Below are 25,936 nucleotides of genomic sequence, written 5' to 3'. Positions count from 1 at the left end.
TAGTTGGAGTTCTTCACTAAAAAGTAAAAAAATGTGATCTTGACACTTTAAATGCCAATTGGCTCCCCCCAATTCTTACGTATTGTTACGTTCTAAACCGTTCGGTGAATTAGTGCCCGTTACTGCGAATGTATCATTGAACTGCCCTGTGAATATTTTATAGGTTACAGTAAATTAGCTTACCTGATAAAAAGTAATTTGATAGACTGTGGCATATTGTGATACCTTCATGTTTCTAATAAACGACTGACTAAGTAATAGAAGCGCTCAAAAAATAAAGGAAGTCGTTAAAACTTGTTTGCGTATAATTACGAACAACACGAACAACAATAACCTAAAACAATAATCTAAAATTATTATACAACTTTTTGTATTTGTCATTCGCTGGCCTTCATATTCATATGGTCTTAGTAAACAGGACGGCAAAAGCACGTTCTATTACAACGTGTTATTGATGCTTATTTCCCTCTATCACACAGCTACACTTCCCTCGATCATACTGATAACCTGCTGTAACGCATGATCAATGGTAATGTTGTTCGAATGAAAAGCAGCTAGATCGCCCTGAAATGGCAACATTTACGCACCGGCAACAGAACCAACATGTGGATCCTTTTATTTTCCTTCCTGCTAACTGCTGTTTCCCTACATGGAATCCAAATTGATTTCGAACGATTCGAGCAACTGTCAGGATTTAATTTGTACAACAGTTCACTGCGCGTCCGTAAGTTTAATCGAACGCTGGTAACGCTCAACGGTACGCTGGAGATAGTGACACCACTGAACAAAACCATTATGGCAAGTATTCAGCAGACGTTTTTTATAATTTCGTTCTATTACCGTTACATATCGCTTTCTTTTCTTATCCGGTTTCCAAAGGTCTCGACGGACTTCTTTCACAGCAGCCGCGGCAATCAGCAGTATAATCACCATCCGGCCAAGTTTCCAACCCGTGACGTGTGCGACTTTATGTCCAACTTTTACGAAGGCTATAATGAGCACGTCGAGGATATGATCAACATGCCAAAAAGGGGCGAATGTCCCATTACACCACGCATGATCTACGTCGTGAATAAGATTTTCCCGGCCAAAGCGGTACCGCACTTTTTTCGCCCAGGTCTATGGAAGATTTACATCATAAATAAGATAAAAAACGTCGAGGTATCTCGGTTCGAGATGGTATTTAATGTTAAAAGTGATTTCTTAACATAGCCTGGTCTTTTATTTAGTTATCCGATAAATAAAACTGTTCACAGTTTGCAATAAATACTGAACGGATTTCGATCAGGTTTTCTACGTATTTTTTCCATTAAGACAACATTGCTTTAATTCCATTTAATCATATTTTGAACTCTTGTTTCGCATGATGATCTACACTGGATAAGTAAAATTCATTATTTAGGTGGGCCAGTTGTTGACCCGAAAAGCATTTCGCGGGCCGTAATATCTTAGTCATATATCAATGTCAAGATGTTCCAATTCCAATGTGAGCTGGATTGTTCATAACTTCATACCGACGAGGGCCGCATACAGTACCTTCAGGGGGCCGCCGGCCGCCAGTTTGACATACCTGGTCTACGCGATCAAGGAGGCCTCATTCAAGATCACTAGCATCAGATAAGTTAGCTCCTGTTTCGAGTGATGGGAATCAAACCCGCCTGAGGACTTTACAAGAGATCTATCATTAGACCATTCAACACTTCCTAGCTTGTTGATTACACATTTCTTTTAGAGCACACGCTAATGAAGAACTGCGTCACGAGCCAGCACACGTGCCACAGCATATCTGAAGCACGCGATCGGGTTAACGGCACGCTATAAATATTGCTGCTTGGTTTTAAAATACGACTAGAAAAATGCGTCACAACCATTTTTGCTACCCATTACAAACCGTATCGTCAACTATAGAGTACAATTATCATGCCCAAAATTTGGTTCCTTCTCGGACTGCTTTTCATGCTACTTGCACGTCTTTTAGGTATTCATATTGATTTCGAAAGCACGGAACAGCTGACAGGTTTCGATGTGTACGACAGGTTTCGACGTGTACGGCAGTACGCTTCGTGTACGCAAATACACCACGATCGTTCTAAACGGAACCTTTACCTCGAAGATTGTTCTAGACAACAAATATGTGGTAAGAAATGCAGCAGAATCTGGTATTTCACGCATCGCTTGATGTGCTTGTATTTATTTTCTCTTTTCGTCACAGGTTTCGACACAACTCTTCCACAGTCCGCTCGGCAATCAACAGTTTAACCATTATCCGATGAAGCTGCCAACGCACCAGTTGTGCGATTTTGTCGATATGCTCCATGATGAATACGGTGAATATCTGGTCAACGTGTACAACATGCCGGAGCGGGGCGTATGTCCGATAAAGCCACGATCAGCTCACACCATCAATAAGGTCTTTCCGACCAAAGCCATACCTCCGTTTTTACCGTCGGGGCTGTGGAAAGTTTACATCTAATCTTAATTACGAGCAACACGAACAACAATAACCGAAAACAATAATCTAAAATTATTGTACATATTTTTGTATTTGCCGTTGGCTGGCCTTCATATTCATATGGTCTTAGTAAACAGGACGGCAAAAGCACGTTCTATTACAACGTGTTATTGATGCTTATTTCCCTCTATCACACAGCTACACTTCCCTCGATCATACTGATAACCTGCTGTAACGCATGATCAATGGTAATGTTGTTCGAATGAAAAGCAGCTAAATCACCCTGAAATCGTAACATTTACACACCGGCAACAGAACCAACATGTGGATCCTTTTATTTTCCTTCCTGCTAACTGCTGTTTCCCTACATGGAATCCAAATTGATTTCGAACGATTCGAGCAACTGTCAGGATTTAATTTGTACAACAGTTCACTGCGCGTCCGTAAGTTTAATCGAACGCTGGTAACGCTCAACGGTACGCTGGAGATAGTGACACCACTGAACAAAACCATTATGGCAAGTATTCAGCAGACGTTTTTTTATAATTTCGTTCTATTACCGTTACATATCGTTTTCTTTTCTTATCCGGTTTCCAAAGGTCTCGACGGACTTCTTTCACAGCAGCCGCGGCAATCAGCAGTATAATCACCATCCGGCCAAGTTTCCAACCCGTGACGTGTGCGACTTTATGTCCAACTTTTACGAAGGCTACAATGAGCACGTCGAGGATATAATCAACATGCCAAAAAGGGGCGAATGTCCCATTACTCCCCGCATGATCTACGTCGTGAATAAAAATTTCCCGGCCAAAGCGGTACCGCACTTTTTTCGCCCAGGTCTGTGGAAGGCTTACATGATAAATAAGATAAAAAATGTCGAGGTATCACGGTTCGAGATGGTATTTAATGTTAAAAGCGATTTTTAACATAGCATGGTCTCTTATTTAATTATCCTTGATTGAATAAATAAAACTGTTCGCTGTTTGCAATGAATACTGAACGGATTTCGATCATGTTTTTTCATATTTATTTATTATATTATTTTTTTTATAATATCTCTGTCGTATATCGATGTTGAAGGGGTTCCAATTCAAATATGAGCTGGATTGTTCATAACTTCGTACCGTCGCGGGCCGCATACAGTACCTTCAGGGGCCCGCCAGCCGCCAGTTTGACATACCTGATCTACGCGATCAAGGAGGCCTCATTCAAGATCGCTAAAGACTGATTAGTTAGCTCCTGTTTCGAGTGATGGGAATCAAACCCGCCTGAGGACATCACAAGAGCTAGGAGATCTATGATTAGACCATTCAGCATTCCCTAGCTTGTTGATTACATATTTCTATTAGAGCACACGCTAATAACGGACTGCATCACGAGCCAGCATACGTGCCACAGCATATCTAAAGCACGTGATCCGGTAGACAGCACGCTAGAAATATTGCTGCTTGGTTTTAAAATACGACTAGAAAAATGCGTCACAACCATTTTTGCTACCCATTACAAACTGTATCGTCAACTATAGAGTACAATTATCATGCCCAAAATTTGGTTCCTTCTCGGACTGCTTTTCCTGCTACTTACACGTCTTTTAGGTATTCATATTGATTTCGAATGCACGGAACAGCTGACAGGTTTCGATGTGTACGACAGGTTTCGATGTGTACGGCTGTACGCTTCGTGTACGCAAATACAATCGCACCACGATCGTTCCAAACGGAATATTTACCTCTAAGATTGTTCTGGACAACAAATATGTGGTAAGAAATGCAGCAGAATCTGGTATTTCACGCATCGCTTGATGTGCTTGTATTTATTTTCTCTTTTCGTCACAGTTTCGACACAACTCTTCCACAGTCCGCTCGGCAATCAACAGTTTAACCATTATCCGATGAAGCTGCCAACGCACCAGTTGTGCGATTTTGTCGATATGCTCCATGATGAATACGGTGAATATCTGGTCAACGTGTACAACATGCCGGAGCGGGGCGTATGTCCGATAAAGCCACGATCAGCTCACACCATCAATAAGGTCTTTCCGACCAAAGCCATACCTCCGTTTTTACCGTCGGGGCTGTGGAAAGTTTACATCTAATCTTAATTACGAGCAACACGAACAACAATAACCGAAAACAATAATCTAAAATTATTGTACATATTTTTGTATTTGCCGTTGGCTGGCCTTCATATTCATATGGTCTTAGTAAACAGGACGGCAAAAGCACGTTCTATTACAACGTGTTATTGATGCTTATTTCCCTCTATCACACAGCTACACTTCCCTCGATCATACTGATAACCTGCTGTAACGCATGATCAATGGTAATGTTGTTCGAATGAAAAGCAGCTAAATCACCCTGAAATCGTAACATTTACACACCGGCAACAGAACCAACATGTGGATCCTTTTATTTTCCTTCCTGCTAACTGCTGTTTCCCTACATGGAATCCAAATTGATTTCGAACGATTCGAGCAACTGTCAGGATTTAATTTGTACAACAGTTCACTGCGCGTCCGTAAGTTTAATCGAACGCTGGTAACGCTCAACGGTACGCTGGAGATAGTGGCACCACTGAACAAAACCATTATGGTAAGTATTCAGCAGACGTTTTTTTTATAATTTCGTTCTATTACCGTTACATATCGTTTTCTTTTCTTATCCGGTTTCCAAAGGTCTCGACGGACTTCTTTCACAGCAGCCGCGGCAATCAGCAGTATAATCACCATCCGGCCAAGTTTCCAACCCGTGACGTGTGCGACTTTATGTCCAACTTTTACGAAGGCTACAATGAGCACGTCGAGGATATAATCAACATGCCAAAAAGGGGCGAATGTCCCATTACTCCCCGCATGATCTACGTCGTGAATAAAAATTTCCCGGCCAAAGCGGTACCGCACTTTTTTCGCCCAGGTCTGTGGAAGGCTTACATGATAAATAAGATAAAAAATGTCGAGGTATCACGGTTCGAGATGGTATTTAATGTTAAAAGCGATTTTTAACACAGCATGGTCTCTTATTTAATTATCCTTGATTGAATAAATAAAACTGTTCGCTGTTTGCAATGAATACTGAACGGATTTCGATCATGTTTTTTCATATTTTTTATTATATTTTTTTTATAATATCTCTGTCGTAGATCGATGTTAATGGGGTTCCAATTCAAATATGAGCTGGATTGTTCATAACTTCGTACCGTCCCGGGCCGCATACAGCCTTCAGGGGCCCGCCAGCCTCCAGTTTGACATACCTGATCTACGCGATCAAGGAGGCCTCATTCAAGATCGCTAAAGACAGATAAGTTAGCTCCTGTTTCGAGTGATGGGAATCAAACCCGCCTGAGGACATCACAAGAGCTAGGAGATCTATCATTAGACCATTCAGCATTCCCTAGCTTGTTGATTACATATTTCTATTAGAGCACACGCTAATAACGGACTGCATGGTCTGCATGGTAACAACGGACAGCCAGCACACGTGCCACAGCATATCTAAAGCACGTGATCCGGTAGACAGCACGCTAGAAATATTGCTGCTTGGTTTTAAAATACGACTAGAAAAATGCGTCACAACCATTTTTGCTACCCATTACAAACTGTATCGTCAACTAGAGAGTACAATTATTATGGCCAAGATTTGGTTCCTTCTCGGACTGCTTTTTCTGCTGCTTGCACGTCTCCTAGGTATTCAAATTGATTTCGAACGCACGGAACAGTTGACAGGGTTCGACGTGTACGGCAGTACGCTTCGTGTACGCAAATACAATCGTACCACGATCGTTCTAAACGGAACCTTTACCTCGAAGATTGTTCTGGACAACAAATATGTGGTAAGAAATGCAGCAGAATCTGGTATTTCACGCATCGCTTGATGTGCTTGTATTTATTTTCTCTTTTCGTCACAGGTTTCGACACAACTCTTCCACAGTCCGCTCGGCAATCAACAGTTTAACCATTATCCGATGAAGCTGCCAACGCACCAGTTGTGCGATTTTGTCGATATGCTCCATGATGAATACGGTGAATATCTGGTCAACGTGTACAACATGCCGGAACGGGGCGTATGTCCGATAAAGCCACGATCAGCTCACACCATCAATAAGGTCTTTCCGACCAAAGCCATTCCTCCGTTTTTACCGTCGGGACTGTGGAAAATTTACATCTATACTACGCTGAAAGGGAAGGATGTTTCAAAGTTTGAGTGGATTGTTAAAATAAGTACTGATTTGTTTTAGTAAACACTGTCACTACTCGACTGTATTTCAAAGATCTTCTATACATTTTGAGCTCTGTATAACAAAGTGACGATATTAGGGTACAGTCAACTCGTAAGACTTAATAGCATGGTACGGAATAAATCTCGAAAGCCTGTATATAGACCGGTACTTCCGCGTAGAACGCTGCACCAAGTAGGAGAAGAAGAAGAAGAAGAAAAGCAAATGTTACAATCGTTTTATGTTTCGTGATACAGGCTTGCCGTTTTAATATTAATGTATATGTAATCAGTGCAGCAAAATGTCTCGAGCATCACGAGATTTTCACTAACAAAAACAATGAACATATCCGTGGTAGCTTGATGTTCATTGCTGATACTCAATTCAAGGTCAAAGGTGAAACTCAAACCGTTCGTAGGCCAATCACATGCTTGGTGACGTTTTGTTTAGCACCCAACTCTTGGTCACTCACTTGGTCACGACATTTTCAGTCGGTGATCATCCCGATAGATATGGCAGATATCAATGTCACCGAGCATGTGATAGTCACTGTTTGAGTTTCCACTCTGATCATCACATTAGAGCTCGTGACGCTGACATTATTTTGTTTCAGGCGGAATTTGTCATAACCTTTTCTTCTTTTGACTCAACAACCGTTGTCGGTCAAGGCCTGCCTGTACTACTTGTGGGATTGGCTTTCAATGACTTTTGAATTACCACCCATGGCAGGATAGTTAGTCCTACGTATGGTGGCATGGTCTATTTGGGGCTTGTACCCATGACGGGCATGTTGTTATGGCGTACGAGTTGACGACTGTGCCGTGAGACCAACCCTGTCATAACTATGTCAGAGAAATTTTTCAGAACTGATGAAAAGTCATGACATAGTGACTGACCAAGCGATGATCGCAAAAATGTCGCAAAGCATGTATTGGTCACAAAAATCTATTCGAATATCACCTCTGATTGTCACAATTAGGTACGTGACGCTGACATGGATTTTGTTTCAGTCAGATTTGTATCTTGTTTTTTTTTTTTGTTTCTGTAAGATTATGACATTGACAGTGACATTTTGCTGCACTATGTGTAATATAGAAAGGAAAAAATACTGTATTTAAGCATTTCCTTATACCGTAGACTCAAAAAAATGTACCTGTAACCTGTAAATGTAACTGTAAAAACGGATATACGAAAGAGATGGAGGACAAGATAGTTAATACCACACATTCAGCCACTTTCCAAAACTCGATCGAAGAGGAACGAAAGATGCTCTCCACACTAACTCTAGGTATGCTTTCAATGCATGTAGTAAAAATTAATCTTGTGGAAGTATAAATTTGCATGTATTACATGAGAAATAGAACTCCATTTCATCATTCTCTGATAGATACCGCCCATGTCATCTGATACATATTGCAAATGCTTATCAATTTACAATGTAGTTTGCCTGTTGTATCACGGAGTGCAATCTTTTACAGGGTTAATAGTACAACAACAGCCTCACCAATTTACATGCAATCCGGTATATCATTATATATGAACCAATGCCTTCGACTACCAGCGTACAGCGCTGTGTTCAACAGCACAGAGTAGTATAGTACTGTCACCATGTTAAACATTTGGGCAGTACTTGCCATCAGTGCAGTTCCACTGCTGGCTTTACAGATCGATTACGAGCGAGCTGAGCAACTGTCCGGATTTGATATGGTGAACACTACGCTTCGGGTTCGCAAGTACAACCGTACGACGAAGGTACTCAACGGAACTACCGCATCGACGACGATTCTCAACAACAGTTTTCTGGTTTGATAACACCCTCTATCGAAATGTTAAATTAATAGGTATGTAAAGTTTATTTTCCATTATTATTTCCACCAGATTTCCACCGACATTTTTCACAGTCCACTGGGAAACCAGCAGTTCAATCACTACCCGATGAAACTGCCCTCCAAGCCGCTGTGTGATTTTCTCGACATGATTTACGCGGAGTATAGCGATTGTTTGGATAATATTTACAACCTGCCGGAACGCGGCACCTGCCCAATACTGCCGCTGGAGGTGCATACCATCGATAAGGTTTTTCCCGCCAAATCGATCCCACCGTTCGTGCCCAAAGGGCTTTGGAAGGCTTTTATCATTTTCACGCTGAATGACGAAGAGGTGGTACGTCTTATGTGGATGATAAAGGTTAGTAATGATTTTGCTTGATATTGTCAGCGATATGAAGTTGAAATGTAGCGAATGTAACAAAAGCGCAAGCAGATGTTTGCTGTTAATTTGTATTAAATTTTACGCATTACATTAAAACGCAATTAATGTAAATTAGCTTCCCGTCAAATATAGTGTAAAACGGCCTCGATTCAAATGCTATTAAAAGGTTAACTATTAAAATGCTTTAGCCGCGAGTAGACATTCAATAAAAATACGAAAAAATACTGATGCACTAACTAACTGCCATCAGTTACTTACTGTCTCATTAGTAAAATTTATTACAAAAGATGGATAAAACTCCTGTCATGCCCAAAGATCGCTTAGCTGGCTGAAATTTCAGCTGCCGAACAAGTCTGTTTCATTTCGTTTACAATCAAATGATTTATTTGTGAGGTAAATTAAATCAAAAGCCACACATCTATAATATTAAACAAAAAATCTTTCCATAAACATTGTCTAGTGCTATCCTCTTCTTTTAGTTCAAATCCTACTTGGTAACTCATAAAATATTGTTACATTTTGATCAGCTCTAGCTTCCTTTCAACGTGATAGCATACGTGACCCTCTCCTTCCCTTTGACGAAGCAGCGCATTACTGCCTTCCACAAGCCTTCCTTTGCGATCGCTGGCGGTATCGCTTCGTTAGGAAATTCGGCATCCAATATGTACACGTCTCGCGGTGAGATAGGACACTCGCCTATCTCTGGCAAATTGAACACGTTTCGTATATGCTCCGGATAGTTTCGCTTCAAGTTGTCCACAAAATCGCAAGCGCCCGCTGTTGGCAGCTTTAGCGGCATATGGTTGAACTGCTGATTACCGAGCCGGCTGTAGAAAATGTCTAGATTGAACTATTGTAACCAATACCATTAGAAGATGTGCTACCATTACGATGTGTTGGTCGTGTTTAACTCACCTGCAAGGCGTTAGTGGCTTCCTGGCGCAGATGAATTGTACCGTTGATGACGGTAGACGTACGGTTGAACTTTCTCACCCGCAGGTCCATCTCCATGATATCCTGCCCGAGCGTTTGCTCAAAGCTGTCAATAGACAAGCTTACACCAACTGTCTCGTGATAGAAAAGTGTAAGCATTAAAGCAATTGTCACTGCCAACAAGCGAGACATTGTGGGAAAGTTATGTTACTGTCAGCTGCAAACTGGCTTTGCATTGCTGAACGTGTGTGCTATAAGAATTTATACTTTATCGCTTATCGTCCTCCATCGTTTACCACACAGTTGATGGGTTATTGTTTTCTTCCTGTCAATGTTATTTTTCAGTTTTTATATAATATCTATCATTTAATGATAACTATGATAACAACCGCTTTGTGGTCTTGGCGTCACGTGTACTATAACAGTTTAATTATCATGTCGATCATATCGTCACGTGTTCTACCTCTTTTTTCGCATTGTTGCTTGGCTTTAGAAGTAAACGACTTCGAAATGAACAATCCTTCCAAACGTGAAGGAGTGTATGACATGAACCGTATTGTTTGGATTTTTTTGGAAAGATTTTTTTTATTAATCCTTGAAAAAAATGGATACGATTTTAGTTTTGACAAATGTTTGGCACTAAGATTACAAGCTGACAAGTTCTACAAGCGATGATTATCAATCCAAAATAAGTTTTGAAGCCAACACAAGACCATCGAGACAATCAGAAGAAGTATAGAATAGCAAAACGATGTTTGAGTTGGAATAATGGTTCATCCAGATATATCTTCACTCTTAGGTTGCCTGTACGTGCTTAAGACAATCAATAAAGTTGATGTTGAAGAAGAAAATGTTACACGATGACTGCGGAAGGTTTATTGTGGTTGATTGAATGTTACATCATAAATGTTATCAACAACTGTTAGCACTCTGCACTGCCTGCTCTATCGTACTCTCAATCATTCGTCACCTTCAGACCAATGTTAAACTCAACCTGCGGCTTGTTGTTTAGCTTCCCACTTACATCTAGCCTCCATAGGCCCGGTCTGTGCATTGACTTGGGCCAAACGTTAGACGGGAACTCCTGATCCAACAAGTGCATATCCCTAACACTGATCGGACACTCGCCTTTGTTGGGGAAATTCGTGAACATTTCAGTAAATTCCTCAAACACTGTGTACAGATTATTTATAAAATCACACACACCAGAGGACGGTAGCTTCATCGGCAGATGGTTGTACTGTTGATTGCCCAGCCGGCTATAGAACATATCCACCTTATACTGGAATGGAGAAATTTGTTTGACAGTGAAATATGCTGCCATGAACGGTACATAAGTGTTGGGGCATACCTGCACATCATTGCGAGCTTCCCGGAACAGATGTATCGTACCATTCAAGACTGTCGCCGTTCGGTTAAATTTTCGTACCCTGAGATTGCACAGCATTATATGCTCACCGTTGGTTTGCTCAAAGCTCTCGTACGTAACTTTAATACAAACCACGCTTGTGCTGCAAAGTTGCAAAGCTATTGCCATCCATAAGGATCTCATTGCAGAACAGAGCGTGCTCCCGTTTGTACTTATTGTGCTAGCTGCTCCGGGATTGCTTTACTATTTATGCATGAAAGTCATCGACACGTGCATCAAGATATAGAGAGGACTATTTTGGAACTGGTCCACTTTTTTCCAAATCAACGATCCAAAGCTCGATAGTGTAATACTATTCGTTGGGTTTTATTCATCGGATCACCTGACACGTGACAGACAACAGCTCATCCAGGGAATCGAATATCTCCCATGAATACATGCAAGACAAAATGACATACAGACATCTAGCTACACAATTACAGATGATTGGCATGTATGTTCATGCAACAGCAACCACAGACCTGGTAGACTGTCATTAGATAATCATTTTGTTTACTATATCAAAATGTAAAATTGTAATAATGATTTGGTTTCGTTTATTATTGGCTGTTTCTACTTATTTTATTATGTTTACTTTAAGACAACTAACCGATCGTACCTTAGATTACAAATTTGTTCATCAATTACTACTCTTTATTATCACACGCAGTTCCTGTTTAAAAATCATCGTATCCTTTCACGAGAAAATAGTACGTCACCACTACCTTCCCATTCAGCCGGGCGGTTACCAGCGCCTTCCAAAGCCCTCTCGGCATCACCTGTGACACGACCTCTTGCGGGAAGGCAAAATCGATCATATCGACCGTGCGGGGCGAAATCGGACACTCGCCTATTGCCGGCAGGTTGGTTATTGATTTCGTCTGCTTCCCATAGTTCGTTTGCAGGTTGTCGAAAAAGCTACAGCAACCGCACGACGGTAGCTTCATTGGGTAGTGATTGAACTGCTGATTACCAAGCCGACTATGAAAGAGATCGACCGAGAGCTTCATAAGTAGAAAGATGCATTAGTGTGTCATTCCGAAAACCCCAACTATACCTCCGTTGGGTGCAGGATACTACCTCGATGGAGTCGTTCAGCCAAGTCTGAACGACGAACGATCCGTTCAGCACCGTCATTGTGCGGTTGAACTTGCGCACACGAATATCACACTCTACTATATCGTGCCCGGTAAGTTGCTTGAAGTTCTCAAACACTACCTTTAAACTTTCGGTCGCCGAAAGGATGCACAAGGTGTAGAGGGTCACTTTCAACATGATGCTGGTACCTTTTCCAACTGCAGACTGCAAATAAAACCAATCGGTTCAGGGTAGGATGGTTTTACCGTGGTTTACTGTGGAAGAAAATATAGCACGTTCAACAAACACGTGACAGATAATGGAAGCAATTGCAAACATGCGTGTTTGGTGCTTTTTATGCCACTAATGGTTTAGTACCATGGTAGCAGTAATGTAGCAAACAAGTTTCGTCGCATAAAAATAGAACCCATTTTTTAAAAGATTAACAAGCTGGTTTTATTGAGAACAAAATTATTATTAGTAAGGATAGAAGATGACTGAATCCTATTACGTTTGAAGCTCAATGTCCTCTACCCATATATTCAGATGTCAGACCAACACAGCGACTCCACAGATATAGGACTAAAAGCCTCCTATGCATCTTTCGTTCAGAACGATACCAAGAGGATTTGGTAGCATTTAGAAATGGTTCCCGTATACTTACCAAGAACCCGAGACAGCACGATCTCTTCTTATTCGTTCGTCCTAGTTGGGATACGTATTCTCTACACTAACCATCCTGGCTAGCATGATTGGGATACCATCCTTGTTGAAGTCACCTGATCAGTACGGTTCGGCTGAAGTCATTTCTTCATGATCTTCTGCTTCTGAGATGGGGCTAGCGCATTCTGTACTGATGCGCGTTAAGTGTCGTTCTTATGCTCGGCAGTTTGATGTTTTTATAGATATTTTTATTGGTATCTTAGCAGATCGCGGTCGCAACAAAAGAAGCAATAGGTCGAAATAAATAACTCATTTTTAACTACCCAAAACTTTCTTTAACTTTGGGCTTTTGTATTGAGCCTTTTAAGGCCTATAAAACAATCCTATGCGTTGACTATCTAATTAATCGTTATATTATTGATCTTCCATTACCATTGAGCTAATAGCAGTTACCATTGAGTAATGCATTTTTCAAGAAAGCACCATTTATTCTTACGGCTTAGTTGTCGATGGCCCTTTATAAAGAAAGGGTTTATAATCTCTTTTCGTTCGTGATAGACAAGCATTACCACCTTGTACAAGTACAGCAACCTTGTACTCTTACCATAGCTTTCAGCCCCACTTCCTGGATCGGCCACTTTCCTGGCTCTGGCAAACACGAAACATACCATAGCTTGAACAAAAATACAGTGTGCGATAGAAAAGTCAATTTTATACTGCTTACCTATCACTTTCCATGGGATGATAACACCATGTTTTCTTTATTACCAACACAAAGTACACACAACATTCAATGGTAGGAATCTTTCTGATAAGGTTTAACAACATGCGCATGAAAACTATTTTTATTCATCCACTAGTATAAGATCTTCTTCTTCTTCTATGTAGCATAACGACCGACGCGAACATGTTGGTCTACACTAGTGATGAGTAAATACCATTTTTTCCGGAGTCGGATCGATCCGACTCGGATCGGAGTCGGACTCGAAGTTGCTCCGGACTGTTTTAGCGGGGTGGGGGGGGAGAGGGAGTGCACGGGAAAAACTCCGTACCCATCAATTCCGAATCCGGATCAGTCCGGATCATTCCGGATCAATCCATAACAATCCATATCAGGCAGATCTGTCCGGATGGGTCTAAAAGCGTACGAATGAGTCTGGTCGAGTCCGGGCGAGCAGTTGCGGTTGGTGGAGTACAACAAAAAAAACAGTAAGGCAATTTGAATTTTGACTGAATTTATGTAAAGCATAAGGAAAGTACAAGGAAAACTGATGTTTTAATCGGACGGGAAAGGTAATACTATTGAAAGGAAGAAATATTTAAAACAGAAAGAAAATTGTTATACTGTATCGTATATATACGATGCTTTACTTGAAAATCAATGACTCATCCAGATTGATCCAAACTGATCCGAACTAATCCGGACTTTTTCGGACTGACGCGAATTGATCAGGTCTGATCCGGACTGATCCGGATTGATCCGAACTGATCCGGAGATAAATCCGGTTATAATCTGGAGTCGGAGTTATATTTTGCGTATCGGAGTCGGAGTCTCCACAGGCTCTCGAGTCTTATCGAGTACCACGCAGTCGAATAGTCAGTCGTTGCTGCAGGGGAACGGTCCATATCAAGCATGAAGCCACAACCCCTAGGACGGGTATGTTGTTAAGTCGTCCGACTTCCGTGGCACGACTTACTAAATCGTCTGGGCTACACCTAGTGACATCCACGATTTGGTAAAAGTGTATATGAATCTACCTATTTACCAACGTCTTGGCGCTACTGCTTATCCTGTTCTGCCAGTCTTATGTTGCATTTTAACACTTCCTAAGGGTTATTCATGGTTCCTGATGTATATTAACAGTCAATCAATTAGCCTACTACAACATTATTATGTCATAGCTAACCCCTTGTTACATTTAATAATACATTTTTCAATAGCAAATCGTACACCATGATAAGTCAAAGATAAACATATAGAAAATATAATAAGAATAAGAAAAACAGTAGATCATGATAATAACTTTTTTTAAGTTCTGGACACATTATGTAGCCTTCACTATTTACTTTACTGTTATTATTATTCGTTTAATTGTCGATCGCCTTTAAAATGAAGGCATAGTTCATGATCTCTTTTCGTCCGTGGTAGCCACGAATTACCGCTTTATACAAACCTGGTCTAACCATATTTTTTGGCACCACTTCGTTAGGGAATTCTATATCAAGCGCTATTATCTGTCGTGGCGTGATTGGACACTTTCCTCGCTCTGGTACGTTCCCAATAAGCTTCATGTGCTGCGGATAGGTGGCATGAATATTATCCAAAAAACTGCATGTACCGGCTGAAGGCAGCTTTACCGGTACATGATTGAATTGTTGATTACCGAGCCGGCTGTAGAAAATGTCCAGCTGAAACTTGAATGCGTAAAGATTCACTACAGTTATGCATACAAGCGGATGCTAATAATACTATTTATAATGCCGTACCTGAAAGTCATCGGAAGCTTCCTGATATAAATACACCGTGCCGTTTAGAGTAGTCATGGTACGGTTATATTTCCTCACCCGCAGGTCCATCCACATGATATCTTGTCCAACGGATTGCTCAAATCTGTCAAAAACCACTTGAATACCGCGAGTTTGTTGGTAGTAAGTGAAATGAACTAAAATCAATACAAACACGAAACGAGCCATTGCGCAAAAAGCTTATTCTGCGAGGTAAACAGGTTGATTTTATACAGGCAAACCATCCCTTTCGATCGTAGCATTATTTTGTAGCAGCACGATTTCTTGATTATCAACGCAACGTTCGTAAAACATGCTATGGTAGGAAGCTAACTAATATACGTGTAAAAGTACATGTACAATAAAACTATTTTTATTTATCGACCAATCAAAGTAAAATCCGATGAACCATGATAAACACTTGCACACGATTACGATGAAACAAATACGTACCTTAACATGAGTTTATTAACAGCAGATTTGCTACCAATCAAATCTGCAGTACAGAGACCTCGTGAAAAACCGACGCAGCTATTTTTGCAGCATATTGACTTCCGTGGCACTACTAAACGGGGGCTTACTAAATCTTATCGGCTTAAAGTGTGGAGTGTAGAAAGTTAAACGTCCACGGCATGGATTAAAACTTCGTATTTATTATTTTTGTATCAATTTAACAATTAAAAAATATTTACGTATATCGTAGTAACCCCGAATTAGCGCCTTATATAAATCTGTATTAACTAGCCTTTTAGCTACCGCCTCATTGGGAAATTCAGCGTCCAACAACATTATTTCTCACGGAGTGATCGGACAAATTTCTCGCTTGGGTACGTTCACGAATAGCCTCATATACTCCGGATAGGCTGCATGTAAATTATTCCAAAAACTACACGTGCCGGCTGTTGGCAGTTTAAGCGGCAAGTGATTGTATTGTTGGTTACCGAGGCGGCTGTAGAAAACGTCCAGACGAAACTGAGAAGAAATACGAAAATCTAAACTATCAGCCAAACACAGTAGATGCTTAACATGCTTCTTATAATCCCTTACTTGCCAATCATCGGAAGCTGGTTGATATAAATGCACTGTTATAAATGGGACTAACAGTTGAGGTACGGTTATTTTTTCTCACCCGCAGGTCCATCCACATGATGTCTTGTCCAAGTGATTGTTCAAACCTGTCCAACGTGTATACCGCCCGTTAGTTGGTAGTAGGTAAAATGCAGAACAATCAACACAAATACGAATCGAGCCATTGTACAAAGAGTTTTTCCTCTTCTTTCTTCTTCTTTATTTTGGCGAGTGGGTTACAATCTTCTATGGTTGAGGCCAACGCATATTCAAAGATATACCACTCTATGAGGGTTTTCGACTCCTAGAGTCATATACCCGAGAGTGTTTCCTCAGCGAGGTAAACAGGTTGATTTTATACCGCTAGCTTGTTGTTATGTGATCTATTTAAAGTAACACATTTCTTTGTTTAGTTCCTGAACGTGCCTAAAACATAACAGGATGCCTTCTACCTATTAAATTCGCATTACACTTTACTATAATAATGAAAACTAGAAGTAGAATAACGATGCACTTGCGTGATGCTGAGTAGATTGCCGTGTGGAAATTTTCAGATGAACAAACATTTCCGCTTTCTTTCAATGAAATTGACAGTACCAAACAGCTGTAAATCAACAAGACTTATAGAAGAGCACTTTAAGATAGGGCCGGTGAACCGTACCGAGAACTGAATAAGAAGATCTATGCACAAGAAAAACTAGCAAAGAATAACTATAATACAAGAAGGACGAAATATTAAATTCTTCACACTTTCGCACCATCACAGTGCTGATACGACGATTTATGTTAGTAATGTGTCCAGTTTATCTACTTCCAAAGCTTTTAATTATTAGCTTGCAGCATACGACGACATCAGCAGAAAAAACTACTGAGAACATTTGAAAGCCATACAGTGTCGTGATTGAACAGCGTAATATCAAACACGGAGTGGGATGATGTCATCAAGACAATTTGCTCACCATTACGGTGCGCTCGGAATCCTGACAGTCGCAGGAGCAAATTAAACTTCCCTATGCTTAGCACATTAAACTACTTTATTTTCTTGATCATGTTTTTCCGTCAGTCGTCGATAGCTTTAAGAACAAAAGAATAGTTAATCACCTCCTTGGCATGAAGGTAACAACGAACCAACCCTTTCCACAAACCAATCTTGATTACTCCTAGCGGTACCAATTCGTTAGGAGTTTCGGTATCAAAGATGTACATTTCGCGTATTTTGATTGGACATTGCCATTGACATGAATGGTGCCATTGATGACGGTTGACGTACGGTTGTACTTTCTCACCCGCAGGTCCATCCACAGGATGTCTTGTCCGAGCGTTTGCTCAAAACTATCAATAGACAATTTTACACCAACTGCATGTTGGCGAAAATATGGTAGCGAGCTTTGAAGTATCGCAACCAGCACCACGAAGCGAAACATATTTAGAGAAATAACTAGATGCAACAAGCTGGACAGTTGAACGATGATTCTTGAGCGATCATGCCATTTTATAAAGATATCGCATATATCGCAGATATGCGATAAAGCTATATGACAAAATATTATGAAAAGCTCACGCTTAAGTTCATTTGGGATGATTAAAATTCATACATTGTTGCCGAATTAGTTGCTTCATTTTCTTTTCCAGCACTGCCCAAGCACAGCATTTAGTGGCATGCCTATTCGTGATCGCGATTAATCGATCTGCTATCAGAAATGGTTTGACAGGAGTTTTATAATGCATGCAGAATGTAGCTTCAACCAATTATCATTCATGTGCCATCAAAAATGTAGATAAATAACATAATGCCATTTACCTTGCTGGTTGGGTCTGTTTATGTTGGTTCATTCATTAGTTGATACCTCATGAATTAGGGTCAAAGCCAACCAACGGGAGAGCTTCGACCGAAGGAAACATTGCACCTACCTTGCGATATATTTATGCTACGCATAGTTCTCAGATATTTGACGCTTACCATTCCAGAAAATTCACTCAAAGATGGTCAACAGGTTCCTGGATTTACCGGAAGATTTTTTCAATTTACGCATACAGCAAACAATTATCAATTCATTAGATTCGTTCCAGGAAGCATAATAGTGTCGTCATTTATACAAAGCAGCAACAGCAAAGACGTAAAATAGCTAAAAATGACTAAAATCAGAAAAACTTACTCCTTTATGCAAGTATTGATTTATTAATGCGTTTAGCTTCTCCCTGTTAGCGCTCGGTATAGGTATAAGTTGTACCGTTTATTACAGTAGTAGTACAATTGTACTTTCTCACTCGCAGACCAAACCACATAACATCCTATCCGAGGATTTGCATAATGTTTTAATAATAATAGGACAGTGATAGTTAACATGAGCACTACCATCACTACCATACCAAACATGTATGGAGAACTAACTACCTGTGCTAACTTGTTATTGAACGCTTCTTGATTATGCCATTATTTATGGTCATAATATCATTTTGTCTAATTGTACCTTAAAAGATATAATTAGTGGTTCATGTTTTATAAAGTTCGGTTTTATTATTCAGCATACCATGTTACTGATTTAGTTAATCCTTGTTAAAGGTACGTACCTGTGAAGACTTTTATTGATAAGATACAAGTAATTGCATAAAAGCGAGTATAACTCTGGCGTATGACTTTTTTCTAGTCCAACCGATGATATTTGTTAAAAACTAAACGTTGTAACTGTACCACTTTGCGAATCGTCGTATACTGTTCACAGGGGATTTAACGCGTGTCGTCACAGGGGATTTAACGCGTCGGAACTGAATTGTTTAATTTTATATACTCTTTTCTAATGTTGTTAAATTGTTTGTATGACACAATGTAAAAAATGGCCTGAAGTACATGAATTACAACCTGTTACGATGATTGCTTGCGATGAAACATTATTGTAGTGAGATAAATTAATTTATTTTTTGCACTTTAACAGCGCCTTTGTGTATTGCAAATACACTGTTATTGCTCCCAAACTACAATATTTCTTTCAAAAAATTTGTTTTTGTGTTACAACGCATTCATCTATACACGCAAAGTAGTCAATAGTAGTTGTAGCTTAAAGATCATCCGCTTTTATAAGAAAATAGTAGGACATTTTATCCACTCGATTTCTTCGCCCTGTTACCAGTGCCTTCCAAAGTCCTCGCGGCATCACCATTGATCGGATGAGGAATGATGATCGAACCGTTCAGCACACTCATCGTACGGTTGTACTTGCGCACGCGCAAAGCAAACAGTGTTTCCTCGAATCCGGACAGTTGCTCGAAGTTTTCAAACATTACCCTAATGCCAGCCACAGAAACGATGCACAGTATAAAGGTACACAATTTTAAAAAAACAGATACCGCCCTTCATATCACACAATGTAGTACTCGGTTGCAATTTATTTAGATCAAATATATAAAAAGTGTAGTGAGTTAGCAACAGTAGGTTTTTCTGTAGAAGCGTGCTATTTATACTAACATACAATGTACCGAATGCTCTTTTATAATAATCACCAGCAAATTACCACGATGCTCGATAATAATCACCGATTGTAGGCGAACATGTAAAACTCACGGAAAGAATCATTACTTTACTTCCGTTACTAATAGATGTGCATGATAAAACACTGAAGCGGTTAGTCCCATAACAAGGTATAATTAATTCTACAACGAGCATGAGAGAACAAATATCTACAACATCAATCATCTCTCTGATGGAAGACGGATGAGAAGCATACAATATAGTGGAATAAACCCAAAGTAAACGAGCGTCTAGGTCACTGTAAAGCATCATTTCGGTTATGCATGTTCGGATTGTGATTTTTGTTGTAAAATATCAAGAGTGTTAAAGTGTTAAAAGTGTTTTAAGTATTTTAACTTAAAAATGCTTGTATAGTTGGTGAAAAATGATGTTCGTTGGTTGATAAAATTTTAATTTCTATTTCATTGCGCAGTATGCTCCAGTGCTTTTGTGTATGCTAGTCTACTGAATAATTTATACTATGATTTACTCATATTCAATACTAGTAATTCATACTATGCCCTTTGCTGCTTTAGGGCGCAAATACTTAACATCAGTATACTTAACATCTAATGAGCTGAAAATCTATGCCTTGGTCCTAAGGGTCGGATGAGATAGGCAATCGTGCATAGTGTAGGCTTGAGAGTACGGTAAATGAAATTTTAAATCTGAGCATGAACCTATGTTACACCATACAAGTTTTTTTTTGTACGATCAGCACTCGACCACGACACATGTTTACAGCAGAAAACTTAAGACACTCTACCAACAATACAAAAAATCATCAATTTTTAAAAGATAGTAAAAGGCCAGCCTTTCTACACCGTTCTTGGGTCCGGTTATTACCGCCTTTCAACGTCCGAATGACATTAATAGCGAAACCCCTTCTTCCGGAAAAAAATACTACGTCGATTAGGTTGACAAAGCTTGATTTAGATGGCTCCGACCCGGTAGGCGCCCATCACTATTACTTACTTACTTACTTACTTACTTACTTACTTACTTACTTACTTACTTACTTACTTACTTACTTACTTACTTACTTACTTACTTACTTACTTACTTACTTACTTACTTACTTACTTACTTACTTACTTACTTACTTACTTACTTACTTACTTACTTACTTACTTACTTACTTACTTACTTACTTACTTACTTACTTACTTACTTATTTACTTACTTACTTACTAACTTACTTATTTACTTACTTACTAACTTACTTACTTACTTGCTTATCTGAGGCAGTTACAGTAGTTGTAAGAGCAGAGAATGAATTGGAAAATATAAGTGAAGGTGACGTATTGGTCAGACATGTTCGGATGAGATGTTTTGGTATTAAATTGAGCAAAACTTTTAATGTATTTTTTGTTATATTTTGACTACAAGGCACATTGTGTGTTACATTATTAATACATTTACTTTGGTGTATTTTTTACATGGTTTGGTGCTGTCGAATATGCTAACCAGACTCTTTAGTATAATGCATTGTGCAGCATAACGGCAAATTTTACTACAGCTATAGTTAGCTAACCTATAATCTATCTTTAAAAGTTATCAGATTTTATAAGATAGTAGAACTTCATTTTTTCCACCCCGTTTATTCGTTGGGTTATCACCACCTTCCAAAGCCCTAGCGGCATTACTAGCGGGACCGCTTCCTCCGGGAATGCAAAGTCGACAATGTCCACTGACCGTGGTGAAAAAGGACATTCGCCTAGTGCCGGAAATTTTTTCAACGGTGCAAGGTACTTCCCATAGTTTTGGTGCATGTGATCGACAAAGCTACAGGTCCCGCACGAAGGGAATTTCATCGGGTAGTGATTGAATTGCTGATTGCCAAGCCGGCTGTAAAAAAGATCCAACGAAAGCTGCAAATCAAAGGGATGATGTAACAATGTTGGTAATTCCGAAAGTCACTAATCTTACCTGAGAATTGTTATCCATCCAATGGGGAATGATCATTGATCCATTCAGTACCGTTAACGTACGGTTGAACTTTCGCACCCGTAAATCTATGAGCATATGATCGTGTCCGGAAACTTGAACAACGTTTTCAAATAATATCCTACGGCCATCCACACACACGAAACACAATACCAAGAAACATATAAAAGATATAGAAAGAAGTATATTGCTCATGATACTACTATCGCACTTCGGTGTAAGCTCACTGGTTTCAAAGTAGATTGCTACGAGCTTTTTATAGGATATTAAAGACCTGTCAATCTGGCTGGTTGCACGCTAATTTATCTTGATTGTCTATATTCACATAATAATGTCTCTATACACACACTCTATGAGCTGCACGAAGTAGATTACATAGCTTACATGGGCTTACAGAATTCATGCCAATCATTACACAACAGGGCCAACGTCAACGATCGGAAAAAAAGATTACCATCGTTATCTCAGCCACCTGAATTTACTTATGCAATACACCAAACATGTCTCTTCTTAGAGACTCATACTAGAATTTTGTAATACCTTATCGTAAACCCTCTCATCGGATGTGAAGACTCGAACTGCGTTCGACGAGGGCTGGGCCCGCGGCTTCGAAATAGTAGCACTTCAGAAGGTATGCTAGAAAGGCGTGACGGTGCGCCAGTACCGTAGCAACTGCACGATCTACCAGAGCGGTGGAGAGACGCGCGAGCTCGGTACTGCGTTCATAGTGCTGGGTGCGATGCAACAGAGAATGATCGGGTGATGGCCGGTAAATGAACGGATGTGCAGGTTGAGAATTCGTGGCAGATTCTTCAACCTGAGCATTATAAATGTGCATAGTCCGCACCTTGGGAGTACCGATGACGAGAAGGAGGCCTTCTATACGCAGCTGGAGAGGGAGTACGACCGCTGGCCAAAATATAGCGAGAAGATCGTCATCGGAGACCTTAATGCTCAGGTCGGACAGGAGGAGGCATATAAACCAACGATTGGAACCAGCTGACAAACGACAACGGCCTTAGGCTGATAAACTTTGCCTCCTCCAAGCACATGAGCATCCGCAGCACCTTCTTCTAGCATGCACACCGCCTTAGTTACCTGGAGACACTCGAGGGGTGATTCAACCAATTTTTCACTCTACGACAGATCCTTTAGAAGAGCGCCAGATACCTACGAAACACCTGTTCATCGATTTCAAGGCGGCCTACGACACCATAGACTGGAATGAGCTATGGAACATCATGCAGCGGTACCATTTCCCTGGGAAGTTGATCCGGCTGTTAGAGGCCACCATGAACGGGGTGCAGTGCAAGGTGAGAGTATCGAACTTGACATCGGAATCGTTCGAATCTCACAGGGGTATGAGGCAAGGTGGCGGACTCTCCTATCTGTTCTTCAACATCGCCCTGGAAGGAATCATCCGGAGCTTGGGGCTAGGTAACGACATCCGTGGCACGATCCTCTATCGATCTCTCTAACATGATCGACATCGTCGGCAGTACGACAGCGAAGGTGTGTGAGTCGTACACCCGACTTAAACGCGAAGCAGCAAGAATTGTATTGAGAATCAATACGACGAAGACGAAGTACATGCTTGCCGGAGGCTCAGCCTGTGATAGGGCCCAAGTGGGAAGCAGTGTATTAGTTGACGACGACAATCTCGAGGTGTTTGAAGAGTTCTGCTATCTTGGAACGGTCGTTGCTTTGGACAACGACATCAGTAGCGAAAAAATGAAGACGCATTGTGCACGGAAATCGTGCTTACTATGGGATTCACCGACTACTGAAATCCAGGAGACTTCGAGACTACACGAAATGTGAGATATATCGCACATTGATTAGCCCGGTGGACACGAGTCCTGGATCATCCGAGCGGAGGATGCAAACGCTCTAGGCGTATTTGAGCGACACATTCTCTGGACCATCTTTGGCGAGCATGGAGCGTGGAGGAGAAGGATGAACCACGAGCTTGCTGAGCTGTACGGCGAACCGAGCATCCTGACGGTGGCCAAGACGGGCAGGATACAATGGCTGGGGCATGTTATGAGGATGCCGGGCTCATACCCCACCAAAAAGGTGTTCATAGGCGATCCCCAGTTTGGCATGAGACGCAGGAAAGCACAGCGAACTCGATGGCTGGATCAGGTGAAGCGAGAGTTGTCGGAGATCGGATGTCAACATGGATGTGAGGCGGCAGCCAGGGACCGAGCATCCTGGAGAATGATTGTTGACCGGGCCATGTCACATCAACGTGATCTAGCGTAAGCAGGGCAGCAAAAGAGACAGAGAGAGAGAGAGAGAGAGAGATAGATAGAGAGAGAGAGAGAGAGAGAGAGAGAGAGAGAGAGATAGAGAGAGAGGGAATAAGTGAAGTGATTTTACTTCACAATGAAGTCGTACGCAACATCAGCAACATCCATTTTTACTTTCATATGAGGTCCTATGCAACAGAACACTTGTGATTGCAACTCAATCACTTCGGCTGAAAGTATTATGACATTTTCCCTATCAAGGGATCATTAATTCCGTTACGAGTTGGATGAAATAGTCTTTACATCGTAGGTCTATCTCGTTGACGACAAGAAGAAGCATATAATTTATTGTAAATTCCAGAGAAAACGCCCTTGTAGATAAGACGTGTTCGAATGTAATTTCAGGTAATTCAATCAAAAATACGAGCTAAGAGCTTTATCTATATTTACACATCAATGCACTTATACTGCCGGGTTTTTTCATTTTTTAGCATTATTTTAATGTCTATCTCTTTGAGTACTGTGTTTCCTTACATTAAAAGTAAGCTGCAAACGCCACATCATATGCAAGTTTCTCAAAAATTAGGGTTTCTAGTGATTTGCTTTTGCTTTTTTTACGCAAAAATAGCAAAAACCAGGCACATTTTACTACAGAAAAAGCAGGAAACGCCAATATTAATCCTAATAATCAAGAATTTTTATAAGATAGTAGAACTTCAACATTTCTACCTCTTTCATGCGTTTGGTTATCACCACCTTCCAAAGCCCGGGCGGCATTACCATCGGGACCGGTTTCTCCGGAAAGGCAAAGTCGACAATATCGATGGACCGTGGCGAAAACGGGCATTCGCCTAGTGCTGGAAAATTTTTCAACGGTGCAATATACTGCCCATAGTTCCGGTGCATGTGATCGATAAAGCTGCAGATACCGGCCAACGGGAACTTCATCGGGTAGTGATTAAATTGCTGATTTCCAAGCCGGCTGTAAAAGAGGTCCAACGAGAGCTGCAAACCAAAGAGATGGTGAAACATAGTCGAAAAACCCGGAAATCACGAATCCTACCTGTGGAATGTCATCAATCCAATTGGGAATGACTATTGATCCATTCAGCACCGACATCGTACGGTTGAACTTTCGCACGCGTAGATCGACTAGTGTATCGTTAAATCCGGAAACTTGAACAACGTTTTCAAATAGTATCCTACGACCATCTACACACCCGAAGTACAATGCGCAGAAACATATCAAAGAAACAGACAGAATAATGCGGCGCATGATACTACTATCGCACTTTAAACTACTTCTCTGGTGATCACCATCCTTTTATATGTTATTTCAGGTCGGCCAGTCAGTATGTTGAAATAATCAGCTCATCGTGCTTGCGTGCTAGCTTATCTTGATTGTCTGCATTTGCATAATAATATTTCCAGACACGAAGTAAATTACAAAGGTTACATGGACTTAGAATAGAATTCGTGTCAATCATTACACAACTGGACCAACGTCAACGGCCGGAAAAAGATTACCACCGTTAATTCGCACACCTAAGTTTACTTATGCATTACACCAAAGTTGTGTTTTATTGGAGACTCAAACTGGAATTTAAACCAATTATTGGAATATCGCGATATATCAATGAGGGAACACTTTGGCTATGTTCGTGCATTATCCTGATGCATTGAATATCAGAGAATTTATTATA

At 40.6% G+C, this 25,936-nt stretch overlaps 6 protein-coding genes across 8 annotated transcripts; 2 read left to right on the top strand and 4 right to left on the bottom strand.

The window, feature by feature from the left end:
* Positions 1 to 4,838: 4,838 nt before the first annotated feature.
* On the top strand, positions 4,839 to 7,221 carry LOC121595545. The gene is made up of 5 exons (XM_041919590.1): positions 4,839 to 5,043; positions 5,127 to 5,426; positions 6,167 to 6,280; positions 6,356 to 6,511; positions 7,156 to 7,221. The coding sequence occupies exons 1-5, from the start codon at positions 4,849 to 4,851 to the stop codon at positions 7,219 to 7,221; spliced, it is 831 nt and encodes a 276-aa protein (XP_041775524.1). The 5' UTR covers positions 4,839 to 4,848.
* A 1,030-nt stretch (positions 7,222 to 8,251) lies between these two features.
* Positions 8,252 to 9,110, top strand: LOC121597698. Its single transcript, XM_041923688.1, has 2 exons — positions 8,252 to 8,467; positions 8,543 to 9,110. Exons 1-2 carry the CDS (start codon positions 8,273 to 8,275, stop codon positions 8,870 to 8,872), a joined length of 525 nt encoding a protein of 174 aa, XP_041779622.1. The 5' UTR covers positions 8,252 to 8,272; the 3' UTR covers positions 8,873 to 9,110.
* A 168-nt stretch (positions 9,111 to 9,278) lies between these two features.
* Positions 9,279 to 10,015, bottom strand: LOC121597635. Its single transcript, XM_041923526.1, has 2 exons — positions 9,791 to 10,015; positions 9,279 to 9,725 (listed from the first exon to the last, which is right to left on the bottom strand). Exons 1-2 carry the CDS (start codon positions 9,998 to 10,000, stop codon positions 9,405 to 9,407), a joined length of 531 nt encoding a protein of 176 aa, XP_041779460.1. The 5' UTR covers positions 10,001 to 10,015; the 3' UTR covers positions 9,279 to 9,404.
* Positions 10,016 to 10,739: 724 nt separating this feature from the next.
* On the bottom strand, positions 10,740 to 11,378 carry LOC121597748. 2 transcript variants are annotated; one of them, XM_041923781.1, is made up of 3 exons: positions 11,160 to 11,378; positions 11,015 to 11,090; positions 10,740 to 10,936 (listed from the first exon to the last, which is right to left on the bottom strand). In XM_041923781.1, exons 1-3 carry the CDS (start codon positions 11,358 to 11,360, stop codon positions 10,764 to 10,766), a joined length of 450 nt encoding a protein of 149 aa, XP_041779715.1. In that variant the 5' UTR covers positions 11,361 to 11,378; the 3' UTR covers positions 10,740 to 10,763. The 2 variants fall into 2 exon arrangements, with proteins under 2 accessions (XP_041779715.1, XP_041779714.1); XM_041923780.1 differs by having other exon boundaries at positions 10,740 to 11,090.
* A 461-nt stretch (positions 11,379 to 11,839) lies between these two features.
* Positions 11,840 to 12,503, bottom strand: LOC121597801. Its single transcript, XM_041923949.1, has 2 exons — positions 12,297 to 12,503; positions 11,840 to 12,220 (listed from the first exon to the last, which is right to left on the bottom strand). The coding sequence occupies exons 1-2, from the start codon at positions 12,489 to 12,491 to the stop codon at positions 11,894 to 11,896; spliced, it is 522 nt and encodes a 173-aa protein (XP_041779883.1). The 5' UTR covers positions 12,492 to 12,503; the 3' UTR covers positions 11,840 to 11,893.
* A 2,486-nt stretch (positions 12,504 to 14,989) lies between these two features.
* On the bottom strand, positions 14,990 to 15,646 carry LOC121597841. 2 transcript variants are annotated; one of them, XM_041924010.1, is made up of 2 exons: positions 15,444 to 15,646; positions 14,990 to 15,371 (listed from the first exon to the last, which is right to left on the bottom strand). In XM_041924010.1, exons 1-2 carry the CDS (start codon positions 15,537 to 15,539, stop codon positions 15,045 to 15,047), a joined length of 423 nt encoding a protein of 140 aa, XP_041779944.1. In that variant the 5' UTR covers positions 15,540 to 15,646; the 3' UTR covers positions 14,990 to 15,044. The 2 variants fall into 2 exon arrangements, with proteins under 2 accessions (XP_041779944.1, XP_041779945.1); XM_041924011.1 differs by having other exon boundaries at positions 14,990 to 15,365.
* Positions 15,647 to 25,936: the final 10,290 nt, after the last annotated feature.

The sequence above is a fragment of the Anopheles merus genome, chromosome 3R (genome assembly GCF_017562075.2).
Source record: "Anopheles merus strain MAF chromosome 3R, AmerM5.1, whole genome shotgun sequence".
NCBI classification, from domain to species: Eukaryota; Metazoa; Arthropoda; class Insecta; order Diptera; family Culicidae; genus Anopheles; species Anopheles merus.
The sequence above is the reverse complement of the archived record's forward strand: the minus strand, read 5'-3'. Positions and strand labels throughout refer to the sequence as shown.

Coding starts and splice junctions, on each gene's coding strand:
- LOC121595545 (XM_041919590.1), top strand. CDS start 4,849: ATGTGGATCCTTTTATTTTCCTTCCTGCTAACTGCTGTTTCCCTACAT. Junction 5,427..6,166: donor AGGTATCACGGTTCGAGATG/GTATTTAATGTT, acceptor CGCACGGAACAG/TTGACAGGGTTCGACGTGTA. Junction 6,281..6,355: donor TTCTGGACAACAAATATGTG/GTAAGAAATGCA, acceptor TTTTCGTCACAG/GTTTCGACACAACTCTTCCA.
- LOC121597698 (XM_041923688.1), top strand. CDS start 8,273: ATGTTAAACATTTGGGCAGTACTTGCCATCAGTGCAGTTCCACTGCTG. Junction 8,468..8,542: donor TTCTCAACAACAGTTTTCTG/GTTTGATAACAC, acceptor TATTTCCACCAG/ATTTCCACCGACATTTTTCA.
- LOC121597635 (XM_041923526.1), bottom strand. CDS start 10,000: ATGTCTCGCTTGTTGGCAGTGACAATTGCTTTAATGCTTACACTTTTC. Junction 9,726..9,790: donor AAGCCACTAACGCCTTGCAG/GTGAGTTAAACA, acceptor TGGTTACAATAG/TTCAATCTAGACATTTTCTA.
- LOC121597748 (XM_041923780.1), bottom strand. CDS start 11,360: ATGAGATCCTTATGGATGGCAATAGCTTTGCAACTTTGCAGCACAAGC. Junction 11,091..11,159: donor AAGCTCGCAATGATGTGCAG/GTATGCCCCAAC, acceptor TCTCCATTCCAG/TATAAGGTGGATATGTTCTA.
- LOC121597801 (XM_041923949.1), bottom strand. CDS start 12,491: ATGTTGAAAGTGACCCTCTACACCTTGTGCATCCTTTCGGCGACCGAA. Junction 12,221..12,296: donor GGCTGAACGACTCCATCGAG/GTAGTATCCTGC, acceptor CTACTTATGAAG/CTCTCGGTCGATCTCTTTCA.
- LOC121597841 (XM_041924010.1), bottom strand. CDS start 15,539: ATGTGGATGGACCTGCGGGTGAGGAAATATAACCGTACCATGACTACT. Junction 15,372..15,443: donor AAGCTTCCGATGACTTTCAG/GTACGGCATTAT, acceptor TACGCATTCAAG/TTTCAGCTGGACATTTTCTA.